General features: G+C 40.3%; 1 protein-coding gene across 1 annotated transcript in view; it reads right to left on the bottom strand.

Annotated features, from left to right (window-relative positions):
* Positions 1–18,849, bottom strand: part of LOC308389603 (zinc finger protein DPF3-like) — a 31,110-nt gene that overhangs the window by 3,804 nt on the left and 8,457 nt on the right. The window contains exons 2-10 of the mRNA XM_080871095.1: positions 11,348–11,508; positions 10,479–10,586; positions 8,243–8,370; positions 7,288–7,383; positions 7,048–7,108; positions 3,768–3,809; positions 3,032–3,172; positions 2,503–2,616; positions 1,577–2,405 (exon numbers count right to left, since the gene is read on the bottom strand). Coding sequence (XP_080727221.1) covers positions 2,245–2,405; positions 2,503–2,616; positions 3,032–3,172; positions 3,768–3,809; positions 7,048–7,108; positions 7,288–7,383; positions 8,243–8,370; positions 10,479–10,586; positions 11,348–11,508 — 1,012 coding nt within the window. The 3' untranslated portion in view covers positions 1,577–2,244. The remainder of the gene's footprint in view (positions 1–1,576; positions 2,406–2,502; positions 2,617–3,031; positions 3,173–3,767; positions 3,810–7,047; positions 7,109–7,287; positions 7,384–8,242; positions 8,371–10,478; positions 10,587–11,347; positions 11,509–18,849) is intronic.

Here is an 18,849-nt window from a genome sequence, read left to right as displayed (position 1 = left end):
CAGAGTGAATGGGTCAAATGCAGAGAAAAACAAGTAATTTCCCCATGGGGATCAATAAAGTATCCATTATTATTATTATTAAATAAAAACAGAATGCAATTATTTGCAAATCTCATAAACCTATATTTTATTTACAATAGAACACACAGAACATGGGACATGTTTCTCTTTCAAGAAAATTATTTGCTCATTTTGAAAAGCAAAAAAGTTGGGATGGAAGCAACAAAAGGCTGCAAAAATAATTGGTACTATAAAGAAACGGCGACCAATTAGATTCAATGGCAACAGGTCAGTAACATGATTGGGCATAAAAAGAGCATGTTAGAGAGGCAGAGTTCCTCAGAAGTAAAGGTGGGAGAAGTTCACCACTCTGCAAAAAATGATCTACAAGTGAAGATAAAGCATTTCATCATCTGTAATATTTAATATTATCAAAACATTCTGATAATCTGTAGATATCCTCCAAGATTTCAGTATTGGATGCCTGTAACCTTCAGGCACTCAGACAGGCATGACTGTCATGGAAATCACTGCACAAGCTCAGAAACACATATAGAACTCAACTGTTTAGTGTTCAGATGGACAGAAATTTGAATTTCATTTTGGAAAACATAGATGCCGCCTCCTCTCTTCTAAAGAGCACGGCATTCTAAACCCTGCTGCTCTGATGGTATGGGGCTGCATTAGTGCCTATGTAACACATCTGGAAAAACATCAGCTATGACATATAAAAGTTTTAGAGCAACATATACTCCCATTCAAACAACATGTTTTCAGGGAAGAGCTTGCTTTTTTCAGCAAGACAATACTAAGCCATACAGAATCTATTACAACGGCATGGCATGTTAGCCAAAGAGTCCAGGTGCTGCCTGCAGCTCTGACCTTTCTGAAAACACGGGTTTATGAGATTTGCAAATCATTTCAATCCATTTTTATTTACATATTTCAGAGTGTCCCAGTTTCTTAGCAATTGTGGTTTTACGTTTTCCGATAGTCATCAACATAATTACCCTTTTAAATATCACTGCATGTCAAAGAAACATAAGTGGAATATTTGCGCCATCAGCTCTGGTACAATACGATGGGAATGCCATTTATTTTGCATAAAGCAAGTTTTTGGACAAACTCAAAATATGAGGTAATTAAAACTCTATATTACCAGACAAATTTCCTGGCAGTTCATCAAATATTTCTTCAGATAGTTACTAAACACACAAATGTGAACTCATTGTGCTACTACTACTACTACTCAAGGCACCAACGTTATTAGGATTCAACTTCTAAGCGTCATGAATGGATGCATCAAATGTCACGGCAGTACATCTGTGATTTGTTGGGAGATTTCAGTCTGGACCACAAGTGGTCCACTGTGCCGTGTTGCAAGCATGTCTGAAAACTAGACCAATGTTGGACTACAAAATGCTCGTGCATGACCCTTAATTAGTTTTATTGTCCAGTACAATGTGCAAAATGCAGTTTGTCTAAATCAGATTTAAACTGGTAACAATCACTCGCATACCATCTATTCTTGTCTTGTAATCTACTTGTTCTCTGACAAGGTACCACAAACGCTTACCTTCGATTTGATTTGTCCCCCTTGTGTAAAGACTATAAAGGTTTCTTCATCCAAACATTTCCAGTGGCCTGTGGCACTCCTTTCATTGGTTCCTTCATTTTCATACGTTCAATTCAGAGTTAGAGCAGAAGAAGAGGTCTTCATAGTCACACTGACTACTGATTCAAAAATATCCAGTAGTTCTGCAATGCAAGTATGGGTCTGCAATGACATTCAATCATCTACCAAACTTATCATTCACTTAAAAAACAAAAAGTCTTGTCTGCAATTTTCCAATTTCTCCAGTGTTTTTGTTCATAACCCTTCTGCTCCAGTGAGGGAAGAAAAAACAAAAAAGCCACACTCCAAAAACATCTTCCGTTCTGCACGGAGTCACTTGTCAGGAAAAACTGACAGTCCTTTGTAACCTTAAATGTCATATATATATATATATATATATATATATATATATATATATATATATATATATATATATATAAGAAGGTGTTCATAAATTAATTAACAATGTTCAGTAGATGAAATACCACTTGCTTGCATTTCTGTCCTGAAATCATCACTTTGTGCTTTCCGCAAACAAAAACAAAAAACATTGAAAAAGAAGCAGCAGATTTTTGCCAGAGGTTAATCCATATTAAAAAAAATGTCTCTTTAAATCTAAAAGATTTTCTTTATCTGTGACGGCCGGGTATCCCATTGCCGTTTGCAGCCGGCTCTTCCAGCTCGTCGTCCTCAAAGCCATGAAAAGTGGAAGTGTCGCTCTCTGAGGTGGTGCCGAAGAGCTCCTCAGCTCCAGTAAAAGTCCCGTCTTCCTTCTCTTCTCCACAGTCAGCTGGAACACCGGACAGGAGAGCAACAGAGTCAAGAAAGAAAATCATATGGCAATCATCACAGCATAATAAATCATGCAAAGATATATGTGAACATACTTGTGCACTGGCAGGCTGAGCAGGGAGACACAGATTTACCCGTTTTCTTGTTTGAGCCCTGGCATTTATTACAGTAACTGTTGGGAATGCTGGTCCCACCTGGACCCTTTGGACCTAAACAGGAATTTCCAGAAAGAAATCAAAGTTTTAATGACAGTTGATTTAACCCAGATTATGTTAGGTACCTATACAACTTATACAAACAGAATATAACTTAAGTGAAAACCAGGTGACATTTGTCCTGAAGAAGCCAGTTTGCAGAAAAAAATGTTCTACAATTTTAATTGCATTAAATAAAATTACATTTAATTTAATTACATTTGTCTACACCTAAAAAAAGGATTAGGATTTTGCATTGGGATAAAAACAAACAAAACAACCCCCCCCAAAAGAAAACAACAACTTTAAAATATAACCAGAACAGGGTTGACAAGAAGCAAAATAATCGGGGTGAATATAACTTAAATATAACTTAAAGTGTTAAAAAAGAGGAACCTAAACAGGAGCCACAGGTGTCACATTTACTTACGTTTGTGTCTGTCAGTCTGTGGTGCAGTGGGGGGTTGGGAGGCAACTGTGCTCCTTTCCCCGGCTCTGTCCTCCTCTGCCAGGTGAGAATGGGTGTAGTGGTAACTTAGTCCTGTGCGGTTCCTGTAGCGCTTTGCACAGACTGCAAGAAACACAGGGGAGATGATCAGTCTCACTACTGTGGCTGCGTTTCATTATATAAATATAATTCTGGGAACACAGCATTTCTAAACGTGGAGTTGGGCAGGTGTTTTCCCCCCTGCATCATCTGGCCATTTGTTTTTAGGATTATGGCTGGTTCTCATAGAGACCTTCACAAAGCTTTTGAGTTAAAATTCCACAGAGCATCTGCTTAGATGGTAATAATGTCAAAGAAACATAGCTACAAAATATTTGTATGTACCCTTTTGTCTTTATAGGCAACAACAAAGTGCAGACTGATAGCATCATTGAGCATAGAAGAAAATGGAAGAAATTCTATCTAATGGAGCTAACTATTCTACTTCTGGCACCAGCACTTTAAGATCTGATTACAACAGTGAGTCAAATAAAACACCAAGCCACACATCATAATAACCGTGGCTCAGATTCAAAGCACCAAGGGCACCTTTCAGCTTGAGAAAAATAACATAATGTAAGGGCTAAATCTATAATGGCAACTCTTGCAACAATACCACTCAACAACCGATCAAAATAAATATCTACAGAACTACAGTCAGAACAACAAATCAACGTACCTGAGGTTGAAGATTTGGAGTTCTGCCTTTGTTTGTATCTGTCTGAAACAGAAAAGACAAAAACACAAGAAGAAAGAGAAAAGATGAGGGTGTGTTTTTCCACACAGAGTCAGCAAATGGAGTCAAATCCAATACCCCTTACTTGGATTTTCCACATGCAACTTGCATGTACAAGAATAGCTAAGACTGCAGTCGCAGTAGTTCACAAAGTTTTATCCTGTTAAGTCCATAATTTGTTTTGCAAAGACACATTTTTTGTAGTTTTGCCTCTGTGCACCATCACCGAGTGGATTTTAAATTAAACAATCAAGATGTCGTTGAAGTGCAAACATTCAGGTTTAAAATAAGCAGGTTTTACAACAATTGTGCATCAACTGTTTAGGAATTACAGCCATTTCAATACATGGTCTCATTGGTAATTGGATAATTGGCTGACAAGTACTTGTCTTGTTATTTTATGACTAATAAGAAAGCAGATATAATCAGGGATGCACATAAGTGGTCCGCATGTGCGCATTCGCTGTCAAAATAAAAGACGCGCACCAGATAAGAAGCTGCAACGCGCGTTTGCGTCCATATAAAAGGCACTGTTTTTGTCCGCTAGAGTGGGATTTTCACGGCACATTCCGCACCACATCTCTGTGCGTTCATCATTTGTTTGAAGCCAGCTCACCTCCTGCAACCACTTTTCCGAGAATACGCGCTTCTTTTGTGGTTCAGACTCCTGACATTTCTTTGGAGGTGGAGGAACACCAAAGTAATTGCTTAAAGGAGCTTCTTCGACATCTTTACGAGTTCTAAACAAATGTCTGTCCTCCTCCAGAAAATCTTATGGACGCAAACGCGCGTTGCAACTTCCTATCTGGTGCGCGTCTTTTATTTTGACAGCAAATGCGCACCTGCGGACCACTTATGTGCAGCCCTGGATATAATATTGGAAGCTCATTCAAAGTGTTAAATTTCTATTTTTTTTGTTCCACTGTGATTTTAAATGAGATGTTAATGCAAGTGAGTGAGGCAGTCATGAGGCTGAAATACCCCCCCCAAAAAAAAAAAAACATTCAGAGAGATGGGAAAAACTTTCCAAGTGGCCAAATCAACAATCTGGTGCATGATTCAAAAGAATGAATGCACTGTACTGGCAGCTCAGCAACACCAAAACCTCTGAAAGAACACAGAAAAGCGCATGATGACAGAATTATTTCCATAGCTCAGAAAACCAGCTTCACATCTAGTCAGGAGGTAAACTAGACACATCGTTATCAAGATCTACGACCATGAAACGCTTTCATGAATCGAAAAATAGCGCAGGCTGCACGCCAGTGGTTACACTCAAGATTACAAAGGTCAGATTAGACTTTGTGAGAGAACATCAAAAAGAGTTTGCACAGTTCTGAAACAAAAAAATCTCTACAGATGAAATCAAGGTCAACTTGCACCAGATTGACTGAAACAGAAAGCTATGGAGAACAAGACAAACAACTCATGATCTGAAGCAATCCACATCATCTATCAGTATGGATGGAAATCGAGAACCGGCTCCTAGCAGTTGAATTCCTCGGAATTGTTAGTCTGCCCGCCTATAGATCCCACTTATCAGTTCTTGCACTTCCGCTACAATCTGCTGATGTCAGTTGTCGGAGGAGGTAAATAGTTGAGCAGTTTAAAGAGTGGATATGGACATTACTTTTAATTTTATTGCACTAAAGGACAAGAGTGTAATGGTAAAGAGCAAAGTGCATCCAGGACAGAAGTAACTGTATTAAACTGTTAACACACCTTCGGTCTTAGCAAGCAGCTGTACAGACAGCATGCTAATGCTAAGCTATCCAAAAACCCAGAGTGGTGCTAAAGCCGAGTGAATGACGATCCCAGCCCAGGACAGGAGTCAAGTAATTCGTCATTTGGGAGCAGCGGTGAAGTCAGTCGCCGCTAAACTTCCTCAGGTAACAAAAGGATGAGCAGTCAAGCTGCAGCCTCCGTTTCTACCTGTTCATGGGACGTAAAATCACTGTGGCAATTGCTTTGAAGTCTCTTTGTGCTTCATTTTTGCTTTGTGCTGTTTGCTTTCTGTTCATACCTAAATACTAAGAAAGATCATATGTGTGGCCTCATTAGGACAGGGATTTGTTTTTGTGTGTTGGGCTGTAGCCTCAGGTTTATATTGTTTAATGATAATGAACAGACAGTGTGCTTCAGGTCATTTTACAGAGCAACATGAAAGTAATGTTATAAGTAGTATAGTGAATTATTTTCTCCTTAATTAAGTAATGTACTGCATTACTTTTAATAAAAGTGTTCTGTGTAATATGTGAAATAAATTATTCACAACAAAGAGAGGAAATGCATCCAACACGCACAAACAGTTGATCACACGACATGCAATTAATTGGCACGAATGTAATGTCTTTGATATGATGGCAGTAACTCTGAAAGCACAGCTAGTGAGAGCCCAATGAGAATCAATGGGAGAATTGACAAGGATTCGAATCAATAAGTAATATCGATAAAGGAATCGGAATTGCTAAATTCTTATCAATTCCCATCCCTTTCTGTCAGCTGTAGTGGAGATAATGTTATAGTAGGGCATGTAGAGGTGCTGGTAGTATTGGGTCACTGGTGTTAATTGATGATGTGACTGCTGATACACAGACAGGACGAATTGTAAAGTCCACTGTGGTGGTGTACAATAGCAAACCTACAAAACTGTTAAAGTTTAACAAGTCTAGCTATATTGTTGGTAACTGACTTTGAGGGTTGCTGTTGACCATGACAGAATTTTGAAGAGGAAATCTTGATCTGTAGGTGCTCTTAACAGCCTCACAACCAAGGAAAGCCTTTTTCTTATCCTTTCTCACACACAGCAAGACAATCTCTGCATCAGACGTGTTCTCGCTACTGAAAATACCTAGCTTGGTTTAGGTCAGAGCTCGGATAGAGGGTGTAGGAGGCAGGACACATGATGCCCACTCACAGAATTCATCAAACAATTACCTGCTCCTTTTTTCACATGAGCTCATGAGCAAAGTGTGAAAGCGGCTTAAACATTATTCTTCCAATTAGGTCTAAAATACAAACTGACTCTGTAAAAAGCCTGTCCAATTTATTTTATCAGTGAGGAGTGTAAACAGTAGTACTCTAGGAAACTGTTAGTCTCGACTGTACAAGGTTACAACGTTAGATAACAAAATGAGAAGAAGAAGAAAAAAAAGAATTCAGCAGATTATCTACAAATCATCTGTATGACGGTTAAATGATTTAAGAATTTGTCTCGACTTACTATCACAGACATATGGCTTATCATCATCTAGATCTGTCCTCCTGCGACCTGAACCCCGACCCTGAAGAAAGGCAAAAAAAATAAATAAATTCAATGAGACTGTCTGCTATGGAATCTGTGTTTTTAACATACAGACGTAACACATAAAAGATCAGCCTGAGTTAACTGTGATTTGACTTTTTTGATTTTTCTAAACTGCATCTCCAGTATGTGTCCATCATCGTTTCTCCAGCCACTTACTCTTCCTTTTCCCCGATGTCTCCGCTTGGGAGTGTCCACCTCGTAGTCGTCATCGTCATTGAAAGCATCTTCTGCTGCATCTGCCTCCAGAACCCTCTGGGACAGAGAGAGATAGAGTAATGGATGATCAGTACTGATTAGAGCTTAGCTAGCTAGAGGAAAGGGGGGGAAATAAATAAAAACACTGTGATGAGGCAACATTTTGATTTTGATCACATCAGTTGCAAAGCCTGTGAGGATTTGGGTCAATAATGCCCTCAGCCCTAACCTTGACATCTTAATACATCTCCATTTTCATTTCGATCCCAACAACAAAGCTATACAGCTTTTCAAAATCTTAGTTTAGAACAAACATTTGAAGCATTAACAAAACATTTTGAGCACATTTCCCCCCCCCCCAAAGATTTAATGTCTTTATACGTGCAGTTGTTGTGACTACTGAAAGTTATGGCTCTCCTCATTTATTTGGAAAGGGCTTTGGTCTTGTTCACGCAAAATAGTATTACCAGAGCGGCTGCAGAGTGGCAAGATTTCCTTCTGAAAGGACTTGGCCATTATGCTCCAAGCACCCTCTTTCCATAAATATGAATGTTTCCACAAGAGTATTTTAGTGGAATGTGTGATGCTAGGAGATATACCTGCTTTTGACTTGCAACAAGAAACAATAAAGATACTGACTTTTTTTCACAGGCAGAGCTACTGCATTGAAAACTCAAGTTCTATACCTTCCCTTTTCCTAAAATGCCTCTCAGCGAGACAACAGTCATCTAACAAGCACCGCAGGTCAGCTGAAAAAACTTGGCAGGTTGCCTTGGCAACCAGTTGGGGCACTAAACATCACTGTGAGTGCCAAGGCCTTCGATCGTTTAACTGATACCACACAAGATTAACATTTTAAAATGTTTACCGGATGCTATGAACCGCACTGATCCACACGCAGTTTGACTGGACCCACCTGGATCTCCAGCAGGCTCTCCTCGTCGTTCTTGGAGGCGTTCCTCTTGTCTAGGCCCTCTCCACGAAGCAGAGCTTCCAGTGTAGTGCTCTGAGTCGGCAACGTGTCCTTTGACATGAGACCGCCGTCTGCATGAAGACAAATAACAGGCAACATGTGATGAGTCATCACAACACCGGCTTCGTGTTTGTCAACTGTGCGCTTTAAGTGAAAACATCAGAGTGCTAATACACAGCATGTGCAGTGTATCACCATCAAGCACTATAATTTCGATAGGAACCAGCAGTGTCACAAACTGTGACCTGCATGAGCAGCTTTTATCAGCATAATTCCATTATCTTCCTTCTCTTCCACTCTTACTAGAACTCATGAAAGCATGTGGCAATTTGGTGTAGCATTTGTTTTTTCTAATGCTTATCATCTCTTTGTCCTGCAGCAGAATGTGTCATCACAGCCATTTTTCCACAACAATATACTGCTGGAAAACAACAAAAAACAAAACATACATGTACTGGCTCTGAGGAAGACTGCACAGTCACTGAGCTCTCGGTACTGTTGCCCTATGCGGACATTATGCTGACTTTGTCCACAGGAATGTACTTATGTGGCTTATCACTTTAACTTGAACACATGCAGATATCTCCTCCTACACTGACGATCTAAACAAACAGTGTAGGAGGCGAGCAGGTTGAGCAGACAAAGCAGAACAAACAAAAGCTTTGACAGCTAGTCGGATCCACACATCTTATTTGCACAATCTCCTCTACAGAGAGCTTCATGATCATCCAGTTGCTTTGTGGGTCTTTGAAGAGGACATACTTCAAAGCCCCAGCTTTTGCAGAATATTGAGCACGTAGGACCTGAAACAGCAGGACTGCATAGGTGAGAGGCAGGCACAAAGAGATAGGTACGAGAGGGAGAAAGCTCTATGCTTCTTAAAAATTGGCCCTTCCACCATGTGGCAGCAGCCCCTCACCATTGTGTCTGCACACGTTGACTTTCAACTCTCCGCGACGAGACAACCCCCCCTCACCCCCCTCCCTCCCTCTCTCAACCCATGGGAGCTGGGGGGGGCTAAAAATAGAGCCGGCAGCAGCCTGCAGCAGGGAGCTGATTCTGCATGCAACCCCAGTCCCTCTAGCACACCATCAGACAGTGAGACAGACTGGTTGCTGCCCTGAGCTGGCCACCTCTGGCCAGCTGTACAATGTGCTCCATATAAGAGACGCCAGGTTAAATCGGGGTACGTTTCCCCTCTGATGGGCACTCACACACAGCGCATACCAATCCACTTTTTATTGGAGAAGGGAAGGGACAGCAGGGTGGTGGTGTGGTCTCGGCAAGCACAAGCTCAGTGGAAAACAATAGGCTACAATGGGATGTGTTTAGGAAACAAAGGCTTTGTTCACATGCTGTCACTACATCTTGGTTTCTCTTTCCAGTCTCTCTCGCTCTCTCTCGCTTCCTCAACATCCCAACAATTTTTCCTTCTAACATGCAAAACACATAAACACAGCACCACAATCTTGGAGGTTTCTGTCAAAACATTATGCCATTTTCTTTTTGCAGAAACTACTTGAAAGAGAAAGATGTAACCTTGCATTTCTGTGTTTATTCCTTAGGATAGTGTAACCTCCCAGTGGGTATGAAAGCTTTGGGCACAGAATGGACCTGTTACTCGGTGTTGAGAAAGACTGGCCACCAAACACAGACACACTGCGTGGCAGGCTACAGGGAGAGAAAGATGAAAGAGTTGCCAGAGAGAAAGAGACAAACCCAATCAGCAAGGGAGGTGGCAAGTAGAAAATAAGATGGAGTGAGAATATAGAGAGGGTAAATGTGTTGAGTGAGCTGTTTCAAGTGGCAGTCAGAGAAGACCAAACTTCATTCCATAACATTTATTAAATACTGTCTGCAGTGGCCAAACTCTGTCTCGCTGCTCCCAGCAGCGGTAAATCTAATTACATGTTCTACTTCTCACAAAACAAGTTTACCAGCCGTGGTGAACACAGCCACATTTCATCCTCTGAAAAATGACTGGCAGCCTGCTCTGCTCATTGCGCTGAGACTGACTGATATGCTTTTAGTGAGATTATTCCAGATCATCACCAGTAATCACATGAGCTGAAGGAGGTGGGTGGAGATCGAGGGGGAGCCGGCTGAGTGGGAGGAGAAGCTGAGTGGAGCAGAGAGCGGTGGGCAGGTGACATGCCGAGAAGAGGCTGCAGGGTCTTACCGAGCTGGAGGCCGTAAATGCCCAGGCGGGGATCTGTGGAGTTGTGCAGCCGTCTTTTCTTTCGCCAGCAGCGGGCGGGGTACGTGTACATCTGTCCGGCTGCAACACCTGTAGAATGGACGCCATGAATGAAAATTCAAGTCTCATGGCAATTTGTTTGTTTCGACATAAAGTCCTTCAAACGTTTTGTTTTTCTCTATGCCTGCACCAATTTTTCTGTCTGACACTGACAGGACAGTCTCCAAACCACCAAACCATAACAAACTAAACCAAATCATGATCATTTACTAATCCTAGCCAAGTAGTTTTGTTCCCTAAACTTCACTAAAAAGCACTTAATAATGTATTTTATGTCTTTTAGCTGAAGGTTACTTGCCACTCCCAACCACTAATACCCCTTTTCCATTAGTATATACTCTGATTGGCTCGACTCGTTTTCCACCGAATATGCGTAGGGCTCATTACAGTAACGTGACCGAACGTCCCATGACATCATTTGTTTGGGACACAAATGCCACAACAAAGGAGGAAGTCAAGGCGATGGCATAACTGCTGCTCGGTCTGTGGCTTTTTGTCAAACTTTTTTTGTGTAGCCATTTCTCTCACTGCTGGGTTTCAAGATCGCCGTTTTGATTTTCATGAAGGAGACGCTCTCATGACTCATCGAGTGACGTCGCTGACTATCTAATCGGTGGAATTCAGTCTGTTGATGTCTCCTTTTCGGATCATCTCGGATCCCTTGGAACCCCGGTCAAGTAGGTACTTGAAAAGTACCTGGTACCAGGTAATAATGGAAACACTAAAAACCGTGTCGAACTGATCCAAGTCTTCTTTCTTTTTGCATGCATAGTGTGGGTGTTTTCACTCACCGGGGCTGCGATGGTGACGTTCCATCCAGATGTAGCAGTTGTTCTGGGCCACCCCGGTTTGAGAGTCCAGGAATGGCAGGCGGACGCTGCGTTCAGCGCACAGGCGGGCATTGTAGCTGCGGCACTGCTCAATGGCCTCTTTATAAAACTGGTCGCCCAACCTGTCAAAAATAAGCAAAGATCAATGACAAGGGTAGATATGGTTGGTTAACTTTAACTAATTGTAAATGACATCACCTGCTGGTTAATGAACTCCTGTTTTTAACCTACGAGCATTAAAACACACCTTCACTACATGGGACTCCTAAGGGGTGGATGTGACGAACATTACTTGCTCAAACAATACCAAGCGATCAATCAAAATGTATGCTTGCCTTAAAGCACATTCTGCTTTATCATTCATTTTGACTCTAGGGGGACAACAGACAATGTGCAAACAGACACACCGTGTTGTAGAGATGCACCGACTGATCAGTCAGGGACCAGGATCGGTCCAATCCTAGCATGCTGACCCCTGACTAGGGATGGGTATCGAAAACCGGTTCTTGTTGAGAACCGGTTCCCACTGTTTCAATTCCTTGGAATTGTTTGCCATTTTTGCAAACGATTCCCTTATCGATTCCAGTCGCCCCGAATGACGTCACCACGTTGCGGAGCGTCATTTACCTGGCAGGAAACAAGGCGCCTAAGCGGCTCAAACGCTCAAAAGTTTGATTATACTTTATGAGAACCGATGACAACAGGGCAACTTGCAATACTTGCAAAGTAGATATTTCATTTAAGGGAGGAAACACTACGAATATGCAAAAGCATTTGCTCACAAAACACGCAATGACACGTGTTTTTAATTCCGCTCCGGACTCGTGACTCTCAACCCAGCAGCAGCGGTAACGTTTGCACGTCCTCTCCCGTTAATGCGGCAGGTAAATAATCAACTAACAGTGCATATTATGTTAGCGCAATCTGCCTTATTACAAGACCTGCCATTACTGTACATGTAGGTGACCATGATGAGAGAGACAGACAGAGTCTGGCTGGCGCTCGCTGGCAGTTCTCGCTGCAGTCTACCGGTAGCGTCTCCTTTCAGGCCAGGATAGACGAATGTCACCGAGCAGTGTCTAAGTTTGTGGTCAAAGCCTTGCACCCATTTGCCACAGCAGATGCCCCGATTTTTGGTAAGTGAATGTGTTTAATTGTAGGCAGGGACATTACTGGATATTCTTGTGTAATTGCCACAGAACAATTTATGTTATACTTTGTTATTGCTACAGAAGAATATTTATTTTATTATTTTACATTTACAATTTTTTTTCCTGGGGACCCTGTGATGCCCCATTGAAGAGCCGTAGGCTGGATCTCTTAAGATCTCACTGTTGGGTTTGTAAGGCCATGTTACTCCTAAATTTCTATCTTGTTCAAAGAGAAGATATAAAACAAAGTTCTAAGCTAATCGACCTTAGTGTTCTCCTTTTTTAAAAAGAATCGATAAAGAATCGAATCGTTAAACAGAATCGAAAATGGAATCGGAATCGTTAAAATCTTATCAATACCCATCCCTACCCCTGACCCATCTCACTTATGTCCAATTAGAAGCCGGACTGTTTCGTGCACAACAACATGAGCAAAAAGCAATTCACGTGCAAACTCACAGCCGTGTGCTAAGATGTCATCAGAGTAAACTCACTTCACTGTGAGTGAAGACACAAAATTCACACCTGGTGAAATCTATTGCATTTGCTTTTGTTTGGTAAGATAGAACATGGTAGGTAAAGGTGCATCTCATTTTCAGCACTTTTTTGTCAGGGGTTTAAATGAGAGGAGATCCAGGAAGTTGCTGCAGTTTGGGGAAAACTGTAACGTGTACTAATGTCTTTTAATCTAAAAAAAGTTACGCGAAAGGTTCATAGAAAGAAAATTGGGATCAACAAAAATTGGTACTGACAGGACACGCTATCAATTAGGGCTGGGCGATATGGCCTAAAATTCATATCGCGATATAATTTGAAGCACGTGCGGTAACGATATATATCGTGATATATTCTGTTCTTCTGTATAACGTATTTTCCACACTTAAAATCCTTTAATTTTCTCAAAAATCGAGAGTGTGCCTTATGTATGAATTCTGGTTGTGCTTACTGACCTCGAACCGATTTCTGCGTGCAGAAATCTGTTAAAAAATGTTTTAGTACAACTTTGGTAAGCCGCACTGCTTGATGGATTGTCAGAGCATTACGGCTGCCGTAGTGAGAAGCTTCGCGGAGTAATCTGGGTCCAAAACTCCGTCCCTTCAGGTCCCAAAATCAAACGAACACTGAGAGTTAAAAACTGTCAAAATTTGACAGGCTCCCCCACAAACCTTCGCCTCTCTCACCACAAGCTAAGGCACTTAATTCTATCTGTGAAGACTTGAGATTTGTAGATGTATGGAGAATAAAACACCCTTTAGATAAAGAATACACTTTTTTCTCCGCACCACACAAATGCCATACTAGGATTGATTTTTTCTTTTTACCGGGGTTGTTATTGCACTTAGTCTTATCGTGTGAGATTGGTAGTATTATAATCTCAGACCATGCTAATGTAATGCTCGATCTCTCTCTCAAAAATATGGCAAACAGAGCAAAATACTGGAGGTTAAATACAATTATTTTAAAGGATCATACATTTATATCTTACTTTAACACTGAGTTTAGATACTTCCTGTCCATTAATCTGCAGTCAACAAATGACTCCGCCTTACTGTGGGAAACTATTAAAGCGTACACTAGAGGGATTCTTATTTCTTACTCAACCAGTAAGCGGCAGCAAAAAGTGAGGAAGCAGAATCAGTTAATGGTAGAACTTAAAACAAAAGAAAGGACTTATGCTGACTCCCCAACCCCAGCTTTACTACAAGAGATATCTGCAGTCAGATCAACTTTAGATAGCCTTTTTACGCAAGATGAAGAGCTTAACCTTACGTTTACTAGACAAAGATTTTATGAACATGGAAACAAACCTGGAAAATACTTGGCATGCCTTATCAAGAAAAGATCTCAAACACAATTTATTACAGTTATTTGTGATGGTCAGAATGAGCGCGTATATGATAGTAAAACTATAAATAGCATTTTTAAAGAATTTTATTGTAGACTATATACATCTGAACAATCAGTTAATGCACTGGAATTAATGGAGGATTTCTTTTCCAGGCTTAGTCTGCCTACTATAACAAATAAACAACAGACTACCCTTAATGCTCCCATTTCTAGAGAGGAAGTACTAAATGCTATAAAAACTTTAAAGAACGGCAAAGCCCCAGGACCTGATGGTTTTTGTAGTGAATTCTATAAAGAATTTAGTGAGCTGTTAATAGACCCGTTACTTAATATGTTTAATTACTCGTTCTTGCATAATAGATTACCTCAGACTCTAAGGGAAGCTAATATCTCTCTTATTTTGAAGAAGGGGAAGTGCGCAGAGTCTTGCTCCTCTTATAGACCGATAGCTCTTCTAAATGTGGACCGGAAGATACTTTCTAAAATATTAGCTACTCGACTCGAAATTCTTTTGCCTGTAATTATTAAAGAAGATCAAACAGGCTTTATAAAAGGCCGTAATTCTCGTAATAATGTCAGACGCCTTCTCAATCTAATTCAGGCTGCTCAGCAAAGGAACATAGGCGGTTTGGTGCTCTCTCTGGATGCTGAAAAGGCTTTCGACCGGATAGAATGGACCTACTTATTTTATACTTTAAATAAATTCAGTCTTGGTGATAATTTCATTAAGTGGGTAAAAATTTTGTATGATAATCCCCAGGCGTCCATCTTGTCTAATGGATTGAAATCAGATAGTTTCCCATTGTATAGAGGAACGAGGCAAGGCTGCCCACTGTCACCTCTTTTGTTTGCCATGGCTATCGAACCATTAGCTGAGGCTATAAGGACGGCATCTGATGTACGGGGTTTGCAAATCGATTATGAGCATAAGATCAGTTTATATGCAGACGATGTTTTAATATTTATTTCTGATCCAGAGACATCAGTACCGGCTTTACTTAACATTATTGATACATTTAGTCAATTTTCTGGCTATAAAGTAAATTTGACTAAGTCAGAGGCTATGCCAATTGGGAGCTTTAATTCAGTGCCAACTAGACCGTTTTCTTTCCCCTTCAAATGGTCCCCCACAGGTTTTGTATACTTAGGGATATTTATAACTCCAGAATTTAAAGAAATGTATAAAGCAAATTTTTCCCCTCTGTTCGAGAAGGTAAAGCAAGATTTGGAGAGATGGAATTCCCTACCTGTTTCTTGGCTAGGACGTATAGCTTTGATTAAGATGAATATTTTACCTCGATTGTTATATCCTGTCCAAATGATTCCGGTTATATTTTCAAATAGAGTGATGAAGGATCTGAATAGTTGGCTAAGCTCTTTTATATGGAGCAAACGTAGACCAAAACTTAAGATGGCTACACTGCAGCTCCCAGGTTCAGTAGGAGGTCTAGATTTACCAAATATTAGAACATATCAATTGAGTACTCACATGAGTTATATTCATGACTGGGTCACAAATAATTCACACTCTATCTGGTTGGGGATTGAAACCTCTCTTTCAAAGTATCCATTAAGGGACCTATTGTTTTTCAAGAACTTTAAAGATATTAGATTGAGCTGTGATAATCCAGTCACACTTAATACACTTAAGGCCTGGCGGTCAGTATGTCGAATTGAGGGAAGGTTGAAGCTAACATCTATGTTTACTCCTATTGTGAATAATCTTGACTTTCAACCGGGGATGTTTGATATAGGATTTAAGGAATGGAAGAACAAAGGAATTCAGAGACTGAGGGACTTATTCTCCGATAATGTAGTTATGCCATTTGACCAAATGGTTGAGAAATATTCTCTCCCCAAGCATGACTTTTTCCGTTACTTACAGATAAGGCATTATATTTTGCATAGTACTAACTTTAGTGAGAGTCATGAAGTCTCTCCTGTTGAAAAATTATTATTTTTAACAGACAAAGAGGTACCTGTGAAGATATTTTATAAGGCTTTATATTCTGTACTCTCAGGGACGTCACAGAGGCTTAAAGGCAAATGGGAAAAGGAATTAGGTATAGTAATTGATGATGAGGAGTGGGAAGATGTCTGGAGTTACGCCAAATCAATATCAGTTTGTAATCGTACCAAAGCAATACAGTTAAAAATTATACATAGAATGCACATATCTATGTTTCGCAGACATCAATATAATCCTACCCTTTCACCCATGTGCCTTAAATGTAAGACAGTAATTGGTACCCTAACTCACAGCTTCTGGTCATGTTTGAAATTGCAAGAATATTGGTCTAATGTGCTATTTGAAATGGAGAAGATTTTCGGTTGTGAATTGGAGATGGACCCTCTGTCTCTCATACTGGGCCTCCCCAGCCGGCGATTAATATCCAAGAATAATAGGAGATTGTACTGTGTTCTCACCTATGCGGCAAGGAAGAATATACTACTCCAATGGATTTATGAAAAAGTACCAACTATTAAAGGTTGGAAAAGAGTAGTGTTGGATTTAGTGCCACTGGAATATCTTACATGTATATTGCATTCAAAAACAGATCAATTCTTTAAGGTGTGGGAACCATACTTGAACTATGTGGAACCTGATGTTTCTAATATTATGTTACAAGGATTCTCTTGAGTGTTTAAACTGTAATGGAACTGAGCTGTTTTTTTTTTTTGGTTTTTTTTTGTGTGTTTAGTTATCAGTTTGTTTGTTTTATGTTTGTTTGTCTGTTTGTTTATTTTTTTGGTTTTGAATTGTACACTGTATTATGTTATGTAATTATGTACTATTTGTGAAAATAAAAGGGAAAAAGGGAAAAAAAAAAAAAAAACTGTCAAAATTATTTCATCTTTAATAAAATCATCAGCGTTGCTGCTTTACCAGGTGCAACAATTAAGTTTAACATCCAGGCATCCATGAAAACAGAAGTTATTAAATTTAACGGAGTTAGAAGTTAGCAGGAAGTTAGCTCGCTAGTTTCCACCTAAACATTTCATACCATGTTCTAACTGAGAGATTTTTGAAGCTAATTAAAACGTACAGCTCTGCTACAACTTCCAACATAAATGAAGACAGAAAACTAAACAGCAGTGACGTTTGCAGGGTTACTGAAGTTGGACTACCTGCTATATAATGTTGTGCTACGTGATTAATGGTTGTAGCCGCTGCGATGCTTTCAACCAGGGGTGCCCAATCCCAGTCCTCGAGATCTACTATCCTGCAGCTTTTAGATGCATCCCTACTCCAACACAGCTGAATCAAATGGTGTGATTACCTCTTTAGTAGGGCTGAACGATATATCGCATTTGCGATAATATCGCGACATGATCAAGTGCAATTTTCTAACCGCAAAGGCTGCGATTATACTCTGGACATGTCCAAATTCATGGGCTGCATCCTCCTGAGGCCGCATTTGTAGACCGATTACGTCACAGCGACGTGCCGAAGGCTGTCCAAATTACTACCATATCCCAGAATTCATAGCGCGGCCCAGCCAAACTCCAGTTTCCAGCAATGGCGGCCGCTACTAAGTTTTAAAATTACTCATACTAATCTTTCTGGGTCACAAAATAAACTTTTAACATATTTTCAGGCGAGAAAGTAGTTGTGTAAACATCAAATATCTGCTCGGTTTATCAAGATATCCCATATTTGCAAAAGTGCTTCGACGTTTTCAGAGGCGTCTGCTACCCACCAGCTCGACAGCTAGCCGGGAGCTCGAGGGTTACTGATGCGGCCGAGAGCGGCACAACTCCCGGCACATCATTTTCAGATCACCGTGGAGTTTCGCTGCTCGGGTTAAACGTAATATATAAGTCACTTAGACAACCTAAAAATGTTATTGTTGGGCTTTTTTCAGTGTTTTGTTTGTTCGTGAGTAAATCGGTTTGGCTGAGATTAAAGTTATTAGATTAGATAAAATAAAACTTTATTAATCCCCCGGGTGGGTTCCTCCTTGGTTTTCACACAGCTGACTAAACGTCAAACAGAAAACTTATTAAACAGAAGTATGAGACAGTCGAGAATTTACACCAGTGTCTGGTTATATTTTAGATAGCAAGAAGCAGACGGCCGAGTTTATTAAACTCCACCGAGACAGCGGTGACGCTAATCAGAACTAGACCGTCCAATTTCACGCCTTTAAATTTTAAAGGCGTGTTTGTGTGTGTGTTTATACAATTGCTATTATGTTTGCACTTTATGTGTAATGTTACTGACTGCAGAGATCAGTAAGATGTGTGTATTTTTTATTTATTAGTTTTATTTATTTAATATTATTTTTTAATTGAATGACTGTCTAGTAGTTCACAGATGTCGAAAAACTGAGTGTGGTAAAGCCACTGATTTTTTTTATGTATATTTCTGCAATCTGCACATTGTACTGACTTTCATTTTAATGTTTACACCAGGGTTCCTTGTCAGCACTTTATGCTCAGATGTTTGTAAGCTAAAAATAA

Source organism: Rhamphochromis sp. 'chilingali', assembly GCF_963969265.1.
Source record: "Rhamphochromis sp. 'chilingali' genome assembly, chromosome: 21".
Taxonomy (NCBI): Eukaryota; Metazoa; Chordata; class Actinopteri; order Cichliformes; family Cichlidae; genus Rhamphochromis; species Rhamphochromis sp. 'chilingali'.
The sequence above is the reverse complement of the archived record's forward strand: the minus strand, read 5'-3'. Positions and strand labels throughout refer to the sequence as shown.